General features: G+C 42.4%; 2 protein-coding genes and 1 long non-coding RNA gene across 3 annotated transcripts; all 3 read left to right on the top strand.

Annotated features, from left to right (window-relative positions):
- Positions 1-201: 201 nt before the first annotated feature.
- Positions 202-2,721, top strand: LOC117479628 (zinc finger protein 135-like; the record flags this gene model as incomplete). The annotated part of the gene is made up of 1 exon (XM_034126725.1): positions 202-2,721. A coding segment is annotated over one exon (2,481 nt), but the record flags the coding sequence as incomplete, so codon positions are not given.
- Positions 2,722-3,170: 449 nt separating this feature from the next.
- LOC117479646 (gastrula zinc finger protein XlCGF71.1-like) lies at positions 3,171-12,774 on the top strand. Its single transcript, XM_034126748.1, has 2 exons — positions 3,171-3,988; positions 12,768-12,774. The coding sequence occupies exons 1-2, from the start codon at positions 3,327-3,329 to the stop codon at positions 12,772-12,774; spliced, it is 669 nt and encodes a 222-aa protein (XP_033982639.1). The 5' UTR covers positions 3,171-3,326.
- A 3,208-nt stretch (positions 12,775-15,982) lies between these two features.
- LOC117479659 lies at positions 15,983-21,445 on the top strand. The gene is made up of 3 exons (XR_004555588.1): positions 15,983-16,437; positions 20,716-20,829; positions 21,362-21,445. It is a non-coding gene; the product is annotated as an uncharacterized LOC117479659 (long non-coding RNA).
- The last annotated feature ends 2,588 nt before the right edge of the window (positions 21,446-24,033 follow it).

The raw sequence follows: 24,033 nt of genomic DNA, 5'->3' as shown, positions 1-24,033 counted from the left end.
AAGCGGCAGTGAAACTACGTTTTAGACCAGCTACCGTACTAACTCACCTGTTGTCCTGAAACTCTCCAGGGCATCTGGAAAAGCATTTAAAATAAGGAATGGATAAGGGCTGAAAAGTTAAAGAAGTGTTAATCGTGGTTAGATTTAAAATTCGAATACTCTACAGTTTCTCTGAATATGTGTTTCCTGTTTCCTGCAGACGTCCAGCAGCTGGTGGTTAAAGAAGAGGTTCCCCCTGAGCAGCAGGAGTGGAGCTCCAGTCTGGACCAGGAGGACCCAGAGCCCCCCCCACACATTAAAGAGGAGCAGGAGGAACTCTGGATCAGTCAGGAGGGAGAGCAGCTTCAAGGGCTGGAGGAGGCTGATATCACCAAGTCCACATTCACTCCTGTCCCTGTGAAGAGTGAAGATGATGAAGAGAAACCTCAGTCCTCTCAGCTTCATCAAAGACAAACTGAACACCTGGAAACAGAAGCTGATGGAGAGAACTGTGGAGGACCAGAACCAGCCAGGAACTCAGATCCAGAGAGACATTTACAACCAGAGACTGAGGACAACCCTGGAGACTCTTCTGAACCTGACACTGAAGACAGGGCTGATTGGAAGGAGACCAGAGAACCAGGTTCAAACTCTCAGAGAAATAAACAAAACTCTGTCAGTGATTCAAGACGTAGTGCAGGAGAGAAACCAATCATCTGCTCAATTTGTAAGAAACATTTTGCACAGAGAGGAAGTTTAAAGGAACACATGATAATCCACACAGGAGAGAAACCATTCAGCTGCTCGATTTGTAGGAAACATTTTGCACAGAGAGGAAATTTAAAGGAACACATGATAATCCACACAGGAGAGAAACCATTCAGCTGCAGTGTTTGTGACAGAAGATTTACTTGGAGTCGTTCGGTCAAAATCCATAAGTGTGTTGGTCGTCAGTCCTCACAGCTTCATCAAACTCAGACTGAGGAGAACAGAGAGGCAGAGCCTCCAGCCAGCAGCTCAGCTGAACACATGGATACAGAAGCTGATGGAGAGGACTGTGGAGGACCAGAACCAGCCAGGAACTCAGATCCAGAGAGACATTTACAACCAGAGACTGAGGACAACCCTGGAGACTCTTCTGAAGACACTGAAGACAGTACTGATCCTCAGTCCTCACAGCTTCATCAAAGACAACATGAACATATGGAAACAGAAGCTGATGGAGAGGAATGTGGAGGACCAGAACCAGCCAGGAACTCAGATCCAGAGAGACATTTACAACCAGAGACTGATAAAGGTGGCGAACCATCTCTAGAACCTGATGACAATGTTGACATTGAGTTTTGGAAAGATACCAGGCAGCATCAGTCTGGGTTCACTTATCGAAGAAATAAAAAAGTATCTATAAGTAAAGGATATATGACCAGTAAGACAGCAGTCAGCTGCTCTGATGACCAGGTTCAAACAGATCCCAGGACTGGTGATGGTGTTTGTTTTTCCACACAGACCAGGCATCCTCATTCAGGTCCAAACCATTTGGAAACTGAGGACGTTTCCATCAGCGAGAATCCATTCAGTCCCTCAGAGCGTAAAGATCAATATGAGGACAGTCAGCTGACGCACAAAACATCTCCCACAAGAGAGAAACCATTCAGTTGCTCATGTTGTGGTAAATGGTTTGCAACAGAAGGAAATCTGACCAGGCACATATGTGTCCACACAGAGGAGAAACCACCCAGTTGTGTGGAGTCGCAGCTCTTGAACCACGAGTGTGTCGGCGAGCCCTCTCATTGTCACACTTCTAACCCACTGTTCGACAGCTCTCAGTGTGGAACAGTAATAGACCGAAAGCACCAGCTGCCGGTTACCAGCAGATTTCAGAAAAGTCTGAAACCGAATGATGGCTCACTTTGTGGTATCGCTTTTTCCAATCTTGAAAGTTCTCACATGCCTGGTCAGTTTGGGGAGAAACCTTTCTGCTGCTCTGTGTGTAACTCAGGTTTCAGTGACAGCGAGGCTTTAGTACAACACATGAGGATCCACACGAGACAAACCCAGTTTAGTTGCTCACTTTGTGGTAAAGAATTTGCATGGAGAAGATCTCTGACTAAACATATGAAAGTCCACAAAAGGCCGAAATTATGCTGCAGATATTGTAACAGAATGTTCCCTTCGCAATTTACGCTGAAATACCATGAATGTGAGGGTAAGTCCTCACAGCCTCTTCAAACAGAAGATGTAGAAACAGAAGCTGATGGAGAGGACTGTGGAGGACCAGAACCAGCCAGGAACTCAGATCCAGAGAGACATTTACAACCAGAGACTGAGGACAAGCCTGGAGACTCTTCTGAGACTGAAGACAGTGAAGAGGATGATTTTTGGAAACAGAGCAGTGAAGGCCGGTCAGATTTAAACTCTCTGAAACATGCATTTGATGAAGAGAAACCTCAGTCCTCACAGCTTCGTCAAAGACAAACTGAACACCTGGAAACAGAAGCTGATGGAGAGGACTGTGGAGGACCAGAACCAGCCAGGAACTCAGATCCAGAGAGAAATGTACAACCAGAGACTGAGGACGACCCTGGAGACTCGTCTGAACCTGACACTGGAGACATTGGAGATTCGAAGGAGCCCAGAGAACCAGGTTCAAACTCTCCGAAAAATAAACAAGACCCTGTCGGGCCGTCTCCACGGCAGCGTTAAAAAATCTTGAAACGCTTCTGCCCATTCACTTTGAATGGGGTGACGTCACTTTTTTTCGCTTTCGCCGAAATGCATTGTGGGCAGGCGAGCGGAGATTCTCAGGATTTTCAAGATCCAAAGTTGAACAATGTTCAACTTTTGAGGCTGAGGTGGAAGCATCAGCCAATCAAATCCCGTGTACGCAAATCTGACAGTTCAAGCTCTAGCCAATCAAACGGCGTGTATGCTGGGAGAGAAATACCGCAGGTCATTTCCTCATATTCCAAAAAATGGAGGAGAAATTAGCGGTAGGGAATCACCCGGTGCTTTATGACCAGTCCCTATTTACCTACCGGGATACAAACCGGAGGAGCCAGGCATGGAGGGAGGTGGCAGAGACAGTGGTAGGTTTTCGCCTGTTTTGGGGAGTTTATATCCAGTTTACTTCGGGCTTTTTTGCTTCGTATGTCGCGGGCGGGAGATTCATGTGATTGGTTGCTCGCAAAAAATCCTCAAGCTTCAGATACGCCCACCTCCAAGATTTTTTTAACGCTGCCGTGGAGACGGCCCGTGTCAGTGATTCAAGATGTAGTACAGGAGAGAAACCATTCAGCTGCTCAGTCTGTGATAAGTCTTTTAAACAGAGGGGACATTTAAAGGAACATATGAAAATCCATACAGGAGAGAAACCATTCAGCTGCTCAGTCTGTAAAAAATCCTTTCCAACGAGAACAAATTTCCATAGACATTTGAGAATACACACAGGAGAGAAACCATTTAGCTGCACAGTCTGTGAGAAAGCTTTTGCCCTGAAAGAACCTTTACAACGACACATGAGAATCCACACAGGAGAGAAACTATTCAGCTGCTCAGTCTGTAAGAAATCTTTTGCACAGAGAGGATATTTAAAGGAACACATGATAATCCACACAGGAGAGAAACGCTTCAGCTGCTCAGTCTGTGACAAATCTTTTAAACGGAGAGAAATTTTAAAGGAACATATGAAAATCCATACAGGAGAGAAGCCATTCAGCTGCTCAATCTGTAAGAAATCCTTTCCAACGAGAGCACATTTCCATCGACACATGAGAATCCACACAGGAGAGAAACCATTCAGCTGTTCAGTATGTGAGAAAGCTTTTGCCCTGAAAGCAACTTTACAACGACACATGACAAACCACACCGGAGAGAAACCATTCAGCTGCAGTGTTTGTGAAAAAAGATTCACACAGAGCTATCAGCTCAAAAGCCATAAGTGTGTTGGTCGTCAGTCCTCACAGCTTCATCAAACTCAGACTGAGGAGAACAGAGAGGCAGAGCCTCCAGCCAGCAGCTCAGCTGAACACATGGAAACAGAAGCTGATGGAGAGGACTGTGGAGGACCAGAACCAGCCAGGAACTCAGATCCAGAGAGACATTTACAACCAGAGACTGAGGACAACCCTGAAGACTCTTCTGAACCTGACACTGAAGACAGTAATTATTGTTAGGTTTAAACTCTTTGGGTAAGTCCCAGTAAGTCATATGTAATGCGTTAACTTGACTGTTTGTGATAAAAAATGTTTGGTCCAAGTAAAGAGAGGACTGTGGAGGACCAGAACTGGCAACATTTACAACCAGAGTCTGAGGAGGTTTCCATATTGGGTTATGTAATTAAAACGAAAGTTAATATAATCAAATATAATTTTGTAGAATCCACAATGTAAAATGCATGATATGTCACGAAGCTCTATACTTATATACTAAATGTACACGGTTTGGTAAACTGACATGAAAGAGTGTACGGTCTGATATAGCTTATCACTAAAGGTGTCACTATTCAGCAGAGGGAAGACACCCTTACTCTCACAGCAGGAGGCCCCTGACTCAATGGGATATTACTGTAAGCTTTAGTTTAGTTTTTGAGGCAAGTCTGGACATGTCCAGGAAGCAATGACTCTTCTCCACATACATGGGTCTGTTGGTGTATTCACTTCTGCTTCTGCTGGTATGATATAAAAGCAGCAGCTGAGAGAGGAAAAAAGGTCTTGGGTTCAAGGTTCAAGGTTCTTTATTGTCAAACTAACATAGCTACAGAGTAATTATGTAGTTGAAAATCTTATGTCACAGGCTTCTCCAACAATGCAACATAATAACATAATAACAATAAGAGCAAGAGCAATACAAAAAGAAAAATAGTTATAAAATAAAGTGATGATGTGGAATAGTGCAGTACGAGTCTATATACAAGTTATTGGAATGATATATATATATATATATTAGGTATTAGATACATATTACTGAGTAGCAGATGAATGTTTTGAAGTTGTTTCAACTGTTCCATTTTTTAACAGTCTCACTGCCCGCGGGAAGAAACTGTCTCCGAATCTTCTTGTCCTTGCCAGGATGCTGCGGTAACGTCTGCCAGACGGCAACAGAAAGAACAGTTTGTGGCTGGGGTGATGGGGGTCTTTGATAATCCGTAGTGATTTCTTCCTGAGCCGCTGGGAGTAAAGGTCCTCCATGGATGGCAGCTCCGTCCTGGTGATGTGCTGTGCAGTTTTCACCACCCTCTGTAAAGCCTTACGATCGAGGTCGGTGCAGCTGCCGTACCAGGCCGTCATGCTGCCAGTCAGGATACTCTCTATCGTGCACCTGTAGAAGTTGCAGAGTATCCTGGAATCCATTTTGAACCTCCTCAACCTGCGGAGGAAGAAGAGCCGCTGTCGAGCTTTCTTGGTGATGGTGGTGGTGTGAAGAGACCATGTCAGGTCCTCAGTGATGTGGACCCCAAGGAACCTGAAGCTGCTGACTCTCTCCACCGTATTCCCATTAATGGCGATGGGGGCGTGTCCCTCTCCCTGCTGCTTCCTGTAATCCACAATCAGCTCCTTTGTTTTGCTGATGTTGAGATGGAGGTTGTTATCCTGGCACCAAGATATCAGGTTTTCAACCTCCTCTCTGTACGCCGTCTCGTCATCGTCTGTGATCTGGCCGATGACGGTCGTGTCATCAGCAAACTTCACGATGGTGTTGGAGCTGTGTGTGGCCACGCAGTCGTGAGTGAACAGGGAGTAGAGGAGAGGGCTGAGCACGCAGCCTTGAGGGGCACCGGTGTTTAGAATCAGGGTGGAGGATGTGATGTTTCCCACCCGCACTGCCTGGGGTCTGCCCGTCAGGAAGTTCAGGATCCAGTCACAGAGGGCGCTGTTGAGCCCGAGGTCTCTGAGCTTGATGACCAGCTTGGAGGGCACAATGGTGTTGAAAGCTGAACTGTAGTCAATGAACAGCATTCTCACATATGTGTTCCTGTTCTTCGGGTCCAGGTGTGAGAGGGCAGTGTGGAGGGTGAGGGCTATGGCGTCGTCTGTGGACCTGTTTGCTCTGTAGGCAAACTGCAGGGGGTCCAGAGATTCAGGGAGGGAGGAGGTGATGAATGATTTGACTAACCGCTCAAAGCACTTCATTATGGTGGAGGTGAGTGCTACTGGGCGGTAGTCGTTGGGGCAGGTGATTATTGTCTTTTTCGGGGAAGGAACGATAGTGGAGTGTTTAAAACATGTGGGGACTACAGACTGCAGCAGGGACCTGTTGACGATGTCTGTGAACACCTCTGCCAGCTGAACTGCACACACCCTGAGAACACGGCCAGGGATGCCATCAGGTCCAGGAGCCTTGTGTGGGTTAACCCTTTTAAAGGATTTACACACATCTGCCCTATTTAAAACAAAAGGGCAGGGCTCCTGGTCCATCTGTACCTCCACAGCCTGGCTGCTCTCAAAGCGTGCAAAAAAACTGTTCAGCTCATCTGGGAGAGATGCGTACGCAGACACTCCCGCAGCACCCCCCGCTGCTCCTTTGTAGTCAGTCATTGTCCTTAGTCCCGCCCACATATTCCTAGTGTTACAGCCTTTGAAGTCAGATTCCACCTTCTCTTTGTACTGTCTCTTTGCATTTTTAATTGCTCTCCGGAGATCATACCTAGACTTCCTGTACTCCTCCAAATCTCCAGCTCTGTGCGCGATAGTGCGCACTTTCAGCTTGCAGCGCACATCGCAGTTTATCCAGGGCTTTTGATTTGGGAATGTCCGTACAGAAACCTTCGGTACCACGTCATCGATGCATTTCCCAATGTAGCAGATGACAGGCGAGCGACTGCAGCGAGATATACACTGCTGTTATCACAACAGATGTGAATTCCCTCGGCAGATGAAAGGCCCGGCATGAGATCATGAGGTGCTCTAGATGTGCGGAACAGTCCGATGAAATAATCTTCACATCTGAGCACCAGTTGTTATTAGTCATTACACACACACCGCCTCCCTTACTTTTCCCCGAGTTAGCAGTCCGGTCCTGACGAAAAATAGAGAATCCATCAGGGACAATGGCGGAGTCCGGGATAGCGGGGTTGAGCCAAGTCTCAGTGAGAATTAACACGTTACAGTTCTTAATGTCCCGTTGAAAAGCAATCCGGCTTCTGAGTTCATCTAGCTTATTTTCAATGGATTGAACATTAGCCAGAAGAATACTCGGAAGAGGGGGTCGATTCTCTCGTTTCCTCAGTCTGACCAGCAGCCCGGCCCGGCACCCGCGCTTTGTCTTCTTCTTGCGTCTCTCAGGTAGAACAGCAACAGGTAGCCATGGTGAATCTCCATTGTCTGTCGGAGGGTTATTATTGTCCACGAAGTTTTGCAATTGAAGAAGTTCCTCTCTGCTATATTGTATGGCAGAGTAGGTGCGGTCGGCTTAGGGTTCTTAACTGGGAATTTCTCCCTAGGTCGTATTACCCGCTGTCATCGTGAGGAAATGCCTCTGGAGATATGCAGGGAGTTTTAACAAAAAGGAAAACATGTAAACCGGTAAATTAATAATTAATACCAGAGAGTAAGACATTGTATAACTGTCCCATTGTAACCAGATAAAGTAAAAAACTGTGTTAGAGTGTGGACCATTTCTTCAAATAAAACCATCCCACCCATTTGGACTGGGGTAACCTAAATGAATTCTGCGCTGTCCTCTCCTGATTTAGGGTAAGATTGCACGACTGCCACACTGACACTTAGGTAGGGTCACACCTCACTACAGGTACTAGAATCCTACGGGATCGCTGCAGCAAGATGTTGGAGATCTTCTACCAGTCTGTTGTTGGAGATCTGCTACCAGTCTGTTGTTGGAGATCTTCTACCAGTCTGTTGTTGGTGATCTTCTACCAGTCTGTTGTTGGTGATCTTCTACCAGTCTGTTGTTGGAGATCTGCTACCAGTCTGTTGTTGGTGATCTTCTACCAGTCTGTTGTTGGTGATCTTCTACCAGTCTGTTGTTGGTGATCTTCTACCAGTCTGTTGTTGGAGATCTTCTACCAGTCTGTTGTTGGTGATCTTCTACCAGTCTGTTGTTGGAGATCTTCTACCAGTCTGTTGTTGGAGATCTTCTACCAGTCTGATGTTGGAGATCTTCTGCCAGTCTGTTGTTGCCAGTGCACTCTTCTTTGATGTGGCTTCTCGTTGGATAACTGGATTTAAACTCACAATGTAAAATATATATGTTTAAATGTATATCTTAATTGTCCCAATATACATGGCATTAACATGCTCTTTACAAACAACATAATAATCATGCAACGAAAGGCCTGCAAGGCAATAACAAACAAAGAAATAAATAAAAGACTAGAGATATGTCTTCATGTTATTATAGTCTTGAAGATACATGTATCTGTTAGCTATTGTTCCAGTCAAATGTCTTTGTTTTGAGTCCAATGTTCCCACTTTCTGTTTAGTTTCTTGTAATCTCAATTTATGAATCAGTTGTTCCATCAAAAAGATTTCTTCCATGATTGTTGCCCATTGGTTTTTCGTTGGTGGTGCGTCCTCACCCCAGATGTCCTAGTGAAAGCTTTCTTGCTGGATATTAGCATAATTTTGATCAACTATCTGTCACTTGCAATAATTTCCTCAGTGAATTTACATAAATAGAGTACCAAACTACTTTTAGAAACCTCATACCCTATTATTTGACATATTTCCTTACATATCGTTCCCTAAAACACAATTACAGTTTTTTTCAGTTGCTAACAAACTAAAATCTCACATGAAGCAAAATGATTTAATCTCACCCTCAAAGAGAAAAACCTCAGCTCAAATCTCCCAAACTCTAAACACATTCTCAGCTCTGCACCAAATGTGCAATTCAACTTGGCACTTTTTGCAAAACACTGCACACGGTTCTCTAAGTAAGACACAGAAATCTGACATATTCACTTGTTTGCCATTTTCAAAATACTGCCATTAAAAATGCTACACACATGAACCAATCAACAAATACACATGCCTTATGACCATAAACACCAAAACTGCTTTACTGTTGACTCAGCAATCAGGATGTAAACACTAGAAAAAGGCTTCATGTAAGAACTTTTTACAACAACAACAGATATATGGACAGCAGCCAGAAGAAGAGGCAGAGGGAGGAAGAGAGAGAGAGGGAGGATGAACTGTGTGTCACGTGGCATGATACAACCATTCAGCAAACAAATCAATAATATTTGTATTCGCAAAATAATTAAGTAGGTATAACTTGATTTGTACACACACTCAATTTTCAATCCCCACCAAAATAATAATAAGACAAATAAAAAATGGGATGATTGGAGGCCTCTCGCCTCTAGGGGGAGCTTGGATGGACATGGTCAGAAACAACACTCAGGTAGGCTGTGGCTTTTAAATGATGATCGTAAGCGGCCCAAAGTATGCCAAGAAAATATCCCCCCCACCGTTACACCACCACCTCCAGCCTGAACCGTTGATACAAGGCAGGATGGATCCATGCTCTCATGTCTTCTGACCCTACCGCCTGAATGTCGCAGCAGAAATGGTCTTCTGCATAACTTGGCTGTAAGAAGTGGTTATTTGAGTTACTGTTGCCTTTCTATCATCTGACATTTTTCAGAAAAAAAGTCAGATTTTGGAGAGAAAAATTGGGAATCTGGGGGAAAATGTAATATGAGATTTGCAGAAAAAAGTCAGAATTATGAGATTTTTCTGAAAGTGAGGATTTTGAGAAAAAAAGTCAAATTTTTTTTTTAAGTTAAATTCTGAGGTTTTCTTAAAAGTCAGAGTTTTGGAACTTTTCTGAAAAATTCTGCATTTTAGTAAAAGTCAGAATTGGGAGAAAAAAGTAATTGTGAGATTTGCAGAAAAAAGTTAGACATTTTGAGATAATAGTCAGAATTTGGAGAGCCAACAATGCAGACGAGCTGAAGGCCGCTAGTGAAGCAACCTGGGGAGCATTGATGCATCGTCATTTACATCACAAGCAAGGGGAGTCATGACTCTTATCCACAAATCAGTGCCCTTTCAAGTTTCTAATGTAATTAAGGATACATTTGGTAGATATTTGGTTATCCAGGGATCACTGCTCTCAGTTACCTTGAATGTGGTTAACATGTACGGCTCCAATACAGATGAGCCTGGCTTTCTTACAAATGTATTTCTTACACTTGCATCTCTCCCAGGAGAATATAATTGCAGGGGACTGGAACTGTACACTAGATCCAACCAGAGACCGATCTACAGGTGTTGATCAAACTCACACTAGAAGTACAACAACTATTCAACATTTCATTCAAGGGTTACATTTGTTAGACATCTGGAGACACCTGACACCTAACGATATTACTTACTCGTCTCACTCAAGTACTTTTCAGACATATTCGCGGATAGATGACTTTTTAATCTCTGCAATGTTATGTTAAAAAATACAGGACTGTTACTATGGCAGTATATTCATATCAGACCATGGAATATGTTGTATGGTATGGACGAGAACCTTTTTAGAGATCCACCCAGCTACAAAATGAAGAATTCATTAAATATGTGGGGACAGAGATAGATAATTATTTCAGGGATAATACTACACACGGCATGTATCAAGTGGGATGCCTTCAAGGCTTTTTGAGAGGACATAATTAGTTATACTTCATCCGAATCCAGAGAGTTACGCCAGAAAAGACAGAAGCTAGAGTCCAAAATTAAAACTCTTCAAGACGAGGTATTTAGGAGAAAAAACCCTGAAGTAGAAAAAGAACTATTGCTCTTAGCCGAATATAATAAATGATCGGCAGCCAGGGCAGCATCCAGTATGCTTAGGCTCAACCAAACATTCTACGAGCATGGGGGAAAACCTTACAAACTTTTAGCGTGGCAGATCAAACAGCTTGAAACAAGGAAGAACATCACTTCCATTATTAACAATAACGATGACACGAGAATAGACCCTACGGAAATAAACAGGGAATTTAGGAAATATTATGAAAATCTGTATCAATCCCAAGTCAAATATGACCCCCAGACCCAAAAAACATTTATTGACAGGCTGAATATTCCATCTATTTCTAAGGAGTTTGCAGAGATGCTAGAGGCAGATCTTAATGAGGAAGAAATAAGAATCGCTATTGACGGCATGAAAGCAGGACCAGATGGAATTGGAATAAATTAAGACTAAGGATAGCCTAAGCAAAAGTGCTACATCAGAGCTATACAATTGAATAATGTCCAATTCACGAGAGAACTCAGAAGATAAACAAAATGCATGGAGTATAGATCTGGGAACAGAGATCTCCTCAAAGGACTGGGAATCAATATGCAAGAAGGCTCAATCCCAATCAGTCAACACAAGATTAAAAATGTTACAATATAGATGGATAATGAGAACATATATCACACCAGCCAAATTACATAAATATAATAGTAACATTCCAGATCTATGTATAAAATATATGGAGGAAAGGGGGACTCTATTTCATTGTTTGTGAAAATGCAAATAATCATAGATATGTCTTTTGCATGCAAAAAAATCGATTGCATTATTTTGGAAAAAGACCAGCAGACCAAGCGTCACATATTGGGTCCGGCAAATGTGAACAACTTTTCCTCTGGACAGAATAACATATATACTAAAAAAAAAACAAGACTTTTTTGACATGATTCTTGAAACCATTGAATCTGTTTGTGGAAGGTATGGAGCTAGCAGATGGTGAGGATGATTGAATACTGACGAGTGTAAACCTCATAATATGATTATTTTGAGTTCAGACTATGTTCCATGAAACTGCCTTGAATTGAACCAAAGTGGCTGGAAATGTCATTCAATTTTGAAATGTATGTAAGATGTGTCTTTGTATGAAGGGTAGTGTGTTTTCTATTTTGTATTTGTGTTTTTGTTTGCACCTGTACCTCAGTGTAATTTGACCTTGAGAAGTGCACTTCTGTATGTGTGGAACTGTACACTGTATATATGGGTTTTCTTTGTATAAAATATTAATAAAAACATTGTTAAAAATAAATAAATAATAATAATACATATTATTTATCAAGCGCTTTATCAGGTGCTCAAAGACGCTTCAAAGAGGTAAGGTACGTTTATTTATATAGCACATTTTCAGACACAGAGGCAATTCAAAGTGCTTTACATCATCATTAACACTTAATAATAAGTGTTAGAAAAATATCACTGGTCACCTGCTTGAGCTTCAATCTCAGGATCCATGTATTTATTATCCTCTCAAGAATGGAAGTCAAAATAAAAAAAGAGAATTTGTTGGTATTTTTCCAAAAATCTCAAAATTCGGACTTTTTCTCAAATATTCAGACTTTTTCTCAAATATTCTGAGTTCTCAAAAATCTAAAAGATTCGGACTTTTTCTGAATACTTACAAATGTTAATAATCACTCGTCACCAGCTTGATCTTCAATCTCAGGATCCATGTATCTGTGATCCTCTCCAGAATGGAAGGAGTCATCACATACAGAGCATCAACTAGTTCCTGAACAGTGTCCTTCACATGCTGATATCCAAGAGAGGGAGTTACACAGTCACAAGATGGAGGAATACAGGTTCTTGTCGGTAATCATACATCCTGTCATGTACAAAATACTCAGTTTTTTCTGAAAATGTTGGTTTTTTTCTGAAAAAATCTGACTTTTTCTCAAATTCTGATTTTTTTCTCAAAATTCTGAATTTTTTTCTCAAAACTCAAAATGTGGACTTTTTTCTCAAAATTCGGATTTTTTTCAAAATCTCAAAATTCGGATTTTTTCTTAAAATCTCAAAAATTCTGACTTTCTATCTAGATTCTGACCTTTTCTCAAAATGTTGTTTTTTTCCTAAAATATCTGAAATTTTCCTCAAAAATCTGAATTTTTCCTCAAAAATCTGAATTTTTCCTCAAAAATCTGAATTTTTCTCAAATTTAAAAAATATGACTTTTTCTGAATACTTACAAATGTTAATAATCACTCGTCACCAGCTTGATCTTCAATCTCAGGATCCATGTATTTGTGATCCTCTCCAGAATGGAAGTAGTCATCACATACAGAGCATCAACTAGTTCCTGAACAGTGTCCTTCACATGCTGATATTCAAGAGAGGGAGTTACACAGTCACAAGATGGAGGAATAGAAAGCAGTATTCAATGTTTACTTCAGATTAGCTCCACGTCAGAAATGAGCATGCTTGTCATATGTCTATCTCCATAGAGGCTGAATCATCATGTTAATCACATAGCTATCATATGCCTCAAACAGTCCTGATGCTCTTCTAGGTAATCATACATCCTGTCATGCACACAGCTACAGTTGGGATACCTTTGTTATCATGTTACTCTCATGTTGGAGGAGTCCATTCAGTGTTTTACCAACAATAACACAGCAGAAAAGAACACAATAAAATGAATAAAACATAGTGGAATAACAGATTCATAAAATACATGCATAAAAGAGATACAGAATAGTTTAAAAACAACCTTGTAAATACGGTAAGTGTTAAAACAAGTTAAAAGACTTCTGGGTAAGCAGCTGTAAAAAGTAGTGTTTTTAGCCTCGACTTAAAATAACTCGGCGTTGGGGAGCATAAATGTGCAAAAACACATTTTATTTCAAATCTTGTGTCCAACAACAGAAATAGGCCCCAGATCCTTTTTACCACTCTTAGTTGTCTTTTAAATCCCTGTAACTCTCCCTGTGTTGTGCCATCACCTACTCTAGTGCCCCTTTCACACCAACGCGGTTCCCGTCCTAGCTCCGTGCTAGAGCTTTTCTGGTTCGGAACCGTTTTTTATTTTCAGTCCCCGTTTTGTTCACACCGCTCAGAGCCCGACTGGTGCTGCCGCTGCTGCGTCATGACGTCACCGTTTACGTCGCTGATTTTCTCCCCAACGGCGTCGGGTCGATGATCGTGTTGCTTTAATCATACGAAGCCAGATTAAATTACATAACTACTTATCGACCCTTATACTTTTCTCCAGAGTGCCGTGGTTCATTGTTTATTAATGTGTTCAGCGGCATTTACCGAAAGCTGCAGTGCTGCCCGCTGTTTGGCATCACAACGCTGTTATGAAAGTGTCTCTGGTATAAAATGGGTGATGTTAGCATAGCAACCGAAGCTAAACTGACTATCTTGACAACTTGTTGCTATCCTATTGTGGCATAAGCCGTTTTCTACAGGCACATTTTACCGGCGTATTTGTCATTATGATTCTACTTGTGATAGTCGGACATGACAACCTGTGCAGCCCATGTATTGATTCCATCCGATAGCTGCTATAATACAAAACAAAACGTCTGCCTGCTCTCCACAATGATCAATAACAGCGAACGGATGGTCAAAGTAAGGTACAAATAAACAGAATCACACGAAGCCTGGGGTCGCTCTTTAGCCTTTCTAATGATTCTTTCTGAAGGTAAGCACAGTGAAGGCGGTGCGCGCTCCTCTTCTCAGAGGCTGAGTTAACCCTCCCGCTGCCTCCTGGTGCCGCAGAGATGTCATGAAGTGAAGGAGGTTTTATAAACCAGCTGTGGGCAGCAGATACTGTGAGAGTCGCGGACATGAATTCATAGATAAAGGCAGACTGGTGCACACACTCTCCTGTTTTGCCAATCCGGTGCTTAAACAAATATAGCTCCACACCCCTGGCCGACATGTCCTTAAAATGAAGTCCGAGTTCGACATTTTAATTCATGTCCTGCCAACACTGGCAGGACAGAAGGCGACACGCCCGTTCTAAGCCGTGTCCCTCACTCCTCACATCCCAAGCTGCATGATGGAAAAAGAAAGTAATCCAAAAGTAATCTAAAAGTAATCTGGTTACTTTTTTAAGACACGTAACTGTAACTGTATTCGGATTACTTTCAGAGCCATGTATTCAGTAATCAGTAACTGATTACATTTACAAAGTAACCCTCCCAACCCTGCATATGTTCAGCCTCAGAAGAGAGAACAACATGCACCACCATTACAAACAACACATCAACAGTTGTAAAGACACATCTACAAGCAAATAGCAACATCCAAATAGCAGCACCTTCACCTCTACAACTACAATACATGTTAATAAAAGCACCGAATAGCAGTCAAAGAGGAACGGGCCTGCGTGTTACTAAGATCACATAAGATGAGATAAGAAGTACTTTATTCATCCCAATTAGGGGAATGTTTGCGTGGCAGCATAAAAAGACAAGACATTGTACATTAGAGAAATGAAAAGACTAGAAATAAACAATCCAACATGTAAATAATACATGCACTTGTTTTGCTGGATAAACTTGTCCTCAAAATATAAATAAAGTTGTATGAAAAGAGGATTACAAATATTATTTTAAATATCAAATAGTTGGCGAGCCCCCCCCTCAAATGGCATTTTCCATGTGTCCTTTCTTCTTGGTGACCAACTTCCATGTGAAACAACATCATTTTATTTGTTATTTTATTTATTTAATGACTTCATTGCTTTATTTCTATTTGTATAAATATTTAGAGAGATTAAAACAATATATATCCTCCTCTGCTGCCACCTTCAGGATAGCTAGAGTAACATCAGCTCTACTGAACAGCCTCTATCTATCTATCTATCTATCTATCTATCTATCTATCTATCTATCTATCTATCTATCTATCTATCTATCTATCAATCAATCAATCTATCTATCTATCTATCTATCTATCAATCAATCAATCAATCAATCAATCAATTAATCAATCAATCTATCTATCTATCTATCTATCTATCTATCTATCTATCAATCAATCAATCTATCTATCTATCTATCTATCTATCTATCTATCAATCAATCAATCAATCAATCAATCAATCAATCTATCAATCTATCTATCCATCTATCTATCTATCTATCTATCTATCTATCTATCTATCTTATAATAGCAGGGTGATGCAGAGTGGGGTCGCCTATCCCTTTAAGAGAGAGAGGGAGGTGTGGCGCGTGCATGTGGCGCGTGCATGTGGCGCGTGCATGTGTAGAGCGAGAGTGAGCGAGCGTAGCGTGTGTCCGGAAGAGAGCGGGAGTAGCAGCAGTGATCAGTCTGTCTCCAGTTAGCTGTATAACAAAGTCCTGAGGAAACACAGCGGCCTCCCAAGGAACAGCCTGCCTGTCTGCCTCATTTCAGAGTGGGTTATTGAAGCCGAAGCCTGGTGCTTCAGTCCGGGAAGACTGCAGAGAGTCCTCCCCTGTATTCCTCCACTACGGTCTGGGAGCAGCATCTATCTCCACTGTTGCTGTACCCATGTTAATGTCCCTCTGTGGGACCAATAAAGGACTTCTGATTCTGCGACAGACAGAAGAGAGGGGGGAGGGGCGGGTTGGAGAGCGGCCTTCTTCTTTTCCCGAAGAGTCCTCTTCCTCGTAGCCCACCGTATCCCAGGATGCAATGCGCGCCAGTGACAAGCAAACAAAGAAAATGTCGGTCGGTCTCAGAGAGAAAGCAGCACGTGAGGAGTAACTGATAAACGTGAGTATCGGGTTTAATTTACTTTAATAACTGATAATTGTGAGTATTGGGTTTAATTTACTTTAATAACTGGTAATTGTGAGTATTGGGTGTTTTGTTCTCGTACTGTATTTACAATCAATACTCCAGACTATGACGTGCTATATTCAACGTTTATTGTTATACCGGAGACGTCGACATTCATGTCTGGTAGGAAGGTGCACTTCAATCAACTCTCTGGCTGCGCACGCATACTGGTCACGTCACGTCGGCCAATCATAAAAAAAAACATTAGGCTTGTTTGAGATGAGCTGCGTCTCGCCTCGAAAGTTGACGAGAATAGCCGATTGCAGCCGGGGGAGGTCTCAAAAAGCTCGTCGGAAAGGTCGGAGTCGGCTTGACTCTGTTTGCAATGGCGGAAATTGCGTTGGCGTTCTTTGTTGCAGATGAAGTGGATGCAATAGAAATCCCATAATTATTATATCACTACAAATGAATGACTCAAGTGTCTGTTCATTTTAAAACAAATCAATACAAGGGGGGTTGAATCCTACATTACAAAGACAGAACCACTTATTACTTTTCAAAACTACTTCCGTCAGTGGTCTTGACCAGTTTGCATTTATAAAGAATGCACAAATGTGTTTAATCGTTAATGTCAGATATGTACGAAGTAAATACATTTGTTCCTGCTCAAGATTAGATTCAACTTTATTGTTATGGCACAGATTACAGGTACTGAGACAACGAAATGCAGTTTAGCTTCTAACCAGGAGTGCAACAAGCAGTAAAGTGAAAAGTAATGTACACAATCTACAGAATAAAATATAGAATGAGTTGAATGATGAATAAACAGTGAGGGGTATGAATACACGAGATATACACAGTAGCCTGTGAGCAGTATGAACAGTGTGTATGAATATGCTAAGATATATAAAGTATGAAAACGGTAAGTAGTGCAAGTATAGTATAAAATATATAGATATCAATTTCATGATGATAAACATTGTGGAACAATGATGAAAAATGTGAATGTAAGTGGCGACGTAAAACTGACACAAAACAACAACAAACTTTTGCCGAGCCAATTGGAGAGTTTCATCTCCAGCACGGGGTAAAACCCACCAATGAGCGCTCAGCTCGATATACCAGCGAGTCGTTTCCCATCAAGCATTTCGCTTCTGCAGCCCGTGGAGAGAAACTGCGCCGCTTCGCCGCGCCTCGCTCTCAAGGCTGCGGGCGTCTTTGTCCCGCGAGATTTCAACGTCTCATGTAGGCGAGTATGGAGCTAATTTCCTGCCATAACTCCACAAACAAACTAAACAGGTTTTACAAATGCCTCAACACAATGTGGTTTGCAAATACAAAACACCATCTACAAACTAATGCATTTAGTTTTGCAAAGAAAAAACGTATCTATCAAACAAACACATAACATTGTTCTAATAAATCATGTTTCAGAGACAAATTCAGCATAGGTTTTACAAGTACACAACTTTTTTTTACAACTACAAACCTTTTTCTTCTCACGGCGGAATATTACTGCCAAAAGTCACGTGACTTTTGGCAGTAATATTCCGCCTTGGCTGGCTCATACAGGGTGTTTCTCAATCGCGAGTAAAGCTGCTGCAGAGCCACTATTTCAAGCATACTACGTCATCGAGTGCCGCCGAAGTACTGTTCCAATGTCCAGCATACTTGGAAATCTACCGAGCCCGGCGTACTTCGTAGCGAGAAATTTCGACGTCAGTAAAGTGTTCAAATCTGGATCAGTTTTTATCAGATCCGTTGCAGCCCCTTTTTTAGAGATTTGGGTATGGAGGAAAATAGAGAGGGTTGTGTTTTCTGACACTTGGTGAGTTCCCTGGAACACCGGGGACACATATTCATGTAGAAAAGACATACAAAAGTGCATTTTGCATGATAGGTCCCCTTTAATACCTAACGTCAAACCCAGGGGCATTAACATGTTGCATTTAAATAATACGGATAAACACGTGACGTTAGTGAAGTTGCACGTGCTGCCGTTTACTATTTAATATTGAAATCAACTCCGAAGCCTTTCTTACAGATCTAACTTTGAAGACACTCGACAGACCTATTTTGCTGCTGCTTCGTTCGCCTCAAAACACACACACACACACACACACACACACACACACACACACACACACACACACACACACACACACACACACACCAGAGTTCCCATTAGAATATTTCTTTGCCGGTCAACATGTCCGTTAAAGTTTAAATCTTCCGGACAAAAGTAGAAAAGTGCCGGTCAAAGGTCTTCTTTGTTATTTATTGAGCTTTAAAACAAATTGATATGATTCGACATTAAACAAACTAATTATAGTAGATTAACTACATTATTCAAAAGTGTACAGTAACTTACAAAAACACGGGCATAATAAACGGAGCGCTCTCTCCTTCTCCTGACAGCCCGTCAGTATCATGCAGCTCGCGGATCCAGTAATGAGTGACCCGACAGTAAAACTAAACATATCTATAACTAGTTTAGGTAGTTTGAGAGGTCAATAAAATAGCTACGTGATATTCTAACCTGAAGTGTGTGTTGCTCTGCTCACCGCTGCAGGTGATCAGCAGCAGCCGATCTCTCTCTCCCGTCAGATTAGACTTTACTCGCGTTTATGTCCATATCGATCAGATCTAGCTAGTTCTAGCTAATGATATGACTACCTGCTTATTAAAAGACACCTAAACAATAAGCGTTGCTATGCAACCGGGTGAGGCCACAAAGTATAGCGCAGCATTATGCATTTGTTTACATGCCCACCGGAACCCCGAGGCATTACCAACAGATCAACGCACAATCAACCCATCTCTTTCTCCACGTGTTAGACATTAGAATTGATTATTCTTGTCTATCACGTACTCTTCTTGTCTGTCACGTACTCTTCTTGTCTGTCACGGACTCTTCTCGTCTGTCACGTACTCTTCTCGTCTGTCACGTACTCTTCTCGTCTGTCACGGACTCTTCTCGTCTGTCACGTACTCTTCTCGTCTGTCACAGACTCTTCTCGTCTGTCACGTACTCTTCTCATCTGTCACGTACTCTTCTCGTCTGTCACGTACTCTTCTCATCTGTCACGTACTCTTCTCGTCTGTCACATAAGTGGCGCAACTGATGCGGTATTGCGCTAAAGGGAAATTATTTTGACCGGAGAGATTTAGATTTGCCGGTCTTCAGCATATTTTACCGGTCATAGTCCGGTAATTACCGGCTAACGGGAACTCTGACACACACACACACACACACACACACACACACACACACACGCCACACCCCTCTCTCTCTCTCTTAAGGAGATAGCGATCTGACTCGGCATGACCCTAATATCATAGCACTTGTCATTTTACCTTGAATGCCATTGCTTTAATTTATTGTATTTATTATTCTCATTGTTCAAAGGTTTGTGTTATGACTGAAACATTTTTCCAGGTTTGAAATAAAGCACAATAATTACATTTAAGACAGTTTCCCCTTTTTTAAGAAATCGCAATTCTTGACTTGGTATCGGAACAAAAATGTTGGTATCGTGACAATACTAATAAATACAATGGCACTGTTCTAGTGGTAAACACTGAATAAACGTTCCGCCCCAACCTATCAGAAACATCGCTGTATCAGAATAATGCGCAACGTGTTTTGGGAGTAATATGGTCTGATTACATTAGCAAGCATCGCTAACACTGAGAGCTAACGCTGTACTGGAGGGAGTATGTGTGGATATTAAAGGAACTCACCTTGTGCTAAACCCGCAAGAGAGAAAGCGTTTGAGCTCCATACTGTTTCAGAAATAATGCTTGATGTGGTTTGGAACATAATCTATAGTGATGTTAAAGGTGGGGTAGGTAATTCATTGGTCATGTGCGCGTTCGTTTGTGTTGGAGGAGGGGCTCTCTGAGGAAGTCTGAAGGAAGGGGCAGATTTCTTTCTGGTTTCTCCATTCTTACCTACCCTACCTTTAAGTACTGCACCGAGGCTTCGGAGCGTGGTTCGAATAATCCAGGAAATATGTATCCTTATCCCATAATAATAAGACCATCAGAAATGGACAGAAGACTTTTGCTTGATTTAAGTTTTTGGAGTGCTGTCAAAGGGATGCTAGCTGTGACTGTCACTTCTCTTTTCTTTTTTAAACTAAAACAGTACGTCATTTTAAATATTGTTTTGTCTGTAATGCTGAGTTACATTTTGCAATCATAATTTTGCCACCCTGTGTATAATTAGATCAATTTAATTTTAATTGTTCTCATTTACTCTGTGATTAGGACAATTCTGGAGGACTGGGTCTGCTGGGGAAGGAGCTGCCACCCACACAGGACCCCCCTTGGTGATATTGTCATATCAGATACACAACTACGGTGTAGTTATGCCATGCAAACGTAGGTCACCGGTTCCTCAACAGTACTACTCCTGCCTATTGTCTAAGTGTTGAATGAAGGGTACAGCTAGCAGTGCCTTAATAGGAGCCCCCTCCAACTTTCTAAAACAATCACTAAAAACAGACCAACATCTCATGCAGCCAGTACATACAGAGCTAACCCTGCTAACTAACATTAGCATGAATGACTCCAACCTACATGTAGAAACTCATATCTGCAAACAGAAAAGTAGAAACTTCGCCCCCACGCTCTCCCTGTCCAAACTAAGCAATGTTACTATGATTTAGATCAGCTACAGTACTAACTCACCTGTTGTCCTGAAGCTCTCCAGAGCATCTGGAAAAAAGGTGTAATTGACAGACAATCGAGCCAACAGAAACACAGAGTGGGCGGGACTTAGCAAATCAATAGGCAAGCATTTAAAATAAGGAATGGATAAGGGCTGCAAAGTTAATGAAGTGTTACTCGTGGTTAGATTTTCAATTCTAATACTCTACAGTTTCTCTGAATATGTGTTTCCTGTTTCCTGCAGCCGTCCAGCAGCTGGTGGTGGTTAAAGAAGAGGTTCCCCCTGAGCAGCAGGAGTGGAGCTCCAGTCTGGACCAGGAGGACCCAGAGCCCCCCCCACACATTAAAGAGGAGCAGGAGGAACTCTGGAGCAGTCAGGAGGGAGAGCAGCTTCAAGGGCTGGAGGAGGCTGATATCACCAAGTCCACATTCACTCCTGTCCCTGTGAAGAGTGAAGATGATGAAGAGAAACCTCAGTCCTCTCAGCTTCATCAAAGACAAACTGAACACCTGGAAACAGAAGCTGATGGAGAGGACTGTGGAGGACCAGAACCAGCCAGGAACTCAGATCCAGAGAGACATTTACAACCAGAGACTGAGGACAACAACACAGATGACATATTCTGTTCATGTTCAGGTTGGTATTAGTATGTTGTCTTCACTGGGACATGTCTCCATGCTTTAAGGTTGAAAAATATCTTTATTTTTCTCATACTGCCTCTGTCTGAAACCAGAGCCCAGTCTGCTCTGATTGGTTAGCTGGCCGGCTCTGTTGTGATTGGTCGACCACTTAGCGATGTCCCGTCCCTTAGCCTATCATGTACAACGTGTTGACGCCACCGTGAGTGGCTGGCTGTTTAAGCAGTTCTCCTGTTTCTCTACTTTTTTAGTTATAGTCTTTATTCTTTTCATTACTCTTTACCTTCACTGTACCAAGTTTGTTGAAGATACAACATATACTCTTATTTATCCCCAACGGAAATAACTTTTATTTGTACCCACACATGAACACATGCCGAAACTGAACCCCATGCAGGATAGGAGAGTGAATGGGCAGCCAGTTTTCCGGCCCCCAGAGCCGGGTTGAGAACACGGCGTGCGAAAATATACGGGTGGTGCTGCAGCTAGTCCTGTCCTCTGTGAGAAGGTGACGGTGACTGTCTGCGAGGAAGAACAGGCTGTTCTAACTTTAATAACTTTATTGGCTCTCCAGGGTAGTGAATTGAACATGTAATAGTAATTGGGTGTGGAATCTGTAATATAAAGATAAATAATAGATAATAATAATAACAATAATAATTAAAGCTGCAAGCAGCGTTGAGCGGGTCTTCGACGCTCCGCAGGCTGTTGTCCGCACGTCGACGTGTGTGTCTAGGTGTCTCGAGGACTCGGCCGTTGGCAAATGTGGGAAGTTTCAGGCCGATGGCCGATGGGACAATGTATTTAGGAGTTACAGCAGTATCATAAACATTGTGTTTGATGGCGAGTGATCTGTCACCATGGCAACGGAATTTGATGACACCGCCTAGATGTGCTGCATCGTTATCAAACCTGTGAAGTTTTGGGCCGTTTGGAGCATGTTAACTGGAGTTATGAAAAAAACGTGTTTCACGGCGACCATTTTGTTACCAAAGCAACGACATTTGACGAATCTAAAAACTGACACATATATGTCTCGAGGGCTTGACGGTTAGCACACATGTGAAACTTTTTTACCATTTACACAGGAGTTAAAGCAATATGGTGCTTAACGGCGAGGGATGCGTTGCCATGGCAACAACTTTTGAGGAAAACTCACTATTGTCATATTGAGGTGTTGAGGGCAGGACCATTAACTTTCATCTGCAGTCTCGTGCCGTTTGGACCATTTTCCATTGATTTAAGACAACATTGTGTTTTATGGCGAGGGATGCGTTGCCATGGAAACGGCATACGGTGAGATCTCAGATTTCACGTAGAGCTGTTGAGGCATGGACCGGTGATATAAAAGTGAAGATTGGGGGACGATGGGACCGTGTCCATTGGAGTTACAGCGACACCGTGTTTTATGGCGAGGGATGCGTTGCCATGGTAACGCCATATTAAGTAACATCACATTTGACGTAGAGCTGTTCAGGGCCGCAGTGTTAACCATCACGTGAAGTTTGGTGGCGTTCTGAGTATGTCAGTTGGTGTTATGACATCATCGTGTTCCATGGCGAGGGATCGCCTAGCATCGAGCGAATGCAAACTTTGGCGCCAAATCACGGCTACGCCGTGCGAAAGACAAAAACTTCCGTGATAACTTTGAATTGCCCATGTCTCGAGACGCTACCCGACGAATTTCGAGTCGTACGGATAAAGTCCCTGGGAGAAGATAGATTTCGTGCGGAGGACGAAAAACGCGATAAATCGCGTTTTTCCGACGCCAAATTCAAAATGGCCGGCTTCCTGTACGTTATTTTATACACCTCCAAGAGGCTTTTTGGTTTGTCTCCGCACCCTAGATATGCGTAGCGAGTTTCGTTAGTTTACGTGAAAGTTAAAGTGGGGGGAGTTTACATTAAAAACGGAAGTGGGTGTGGCCTACGCAATTTTTGACGCAAAGTTCCGGAACCAATTACACATCTGAAGTTGCACCACTTCTGACGCGCGTGCACAATTTGGTGAGTTTTCACATATGTTGCGGGGGTCAAAGGTTTATCGGTCGCTGCGCGACCGATTTCAATAGGGTCTTCGCCGACCTAGGTCTCAGACCCTAATAATAATAATCGGACCAATATCAATAATGTGCTCGTTTACAGTGACGTGGGCTACGCCCACGTCACTGTAGGCCGTTGGCCTACCTACTGTCATGATTTAGGCCACTTTTAATGGGCTTTTACCCATCTTTTTCCCTGTTTTTAGTGGGTTTTGCATGGTTATCGCTCGCTTCGC

This window comes from Trematomus bernacchii, unplaced genomic scaffold (assembly GCF_902827165.1).
Source record: "Trematomus bernacchii unplaced genomic scaffold, fTreBer1.1, whole genome shotgun sequence".
Taxonomy (NCBI): Eukaryota; Metazoa; Chordata; class Actinopteri; order Perciformes; family Nototheniidae; genus Trematomus; species Trematomus bernacchii.
This window is presented reverse-complemented; position numbering and strand designations above follow the sequence as displayed.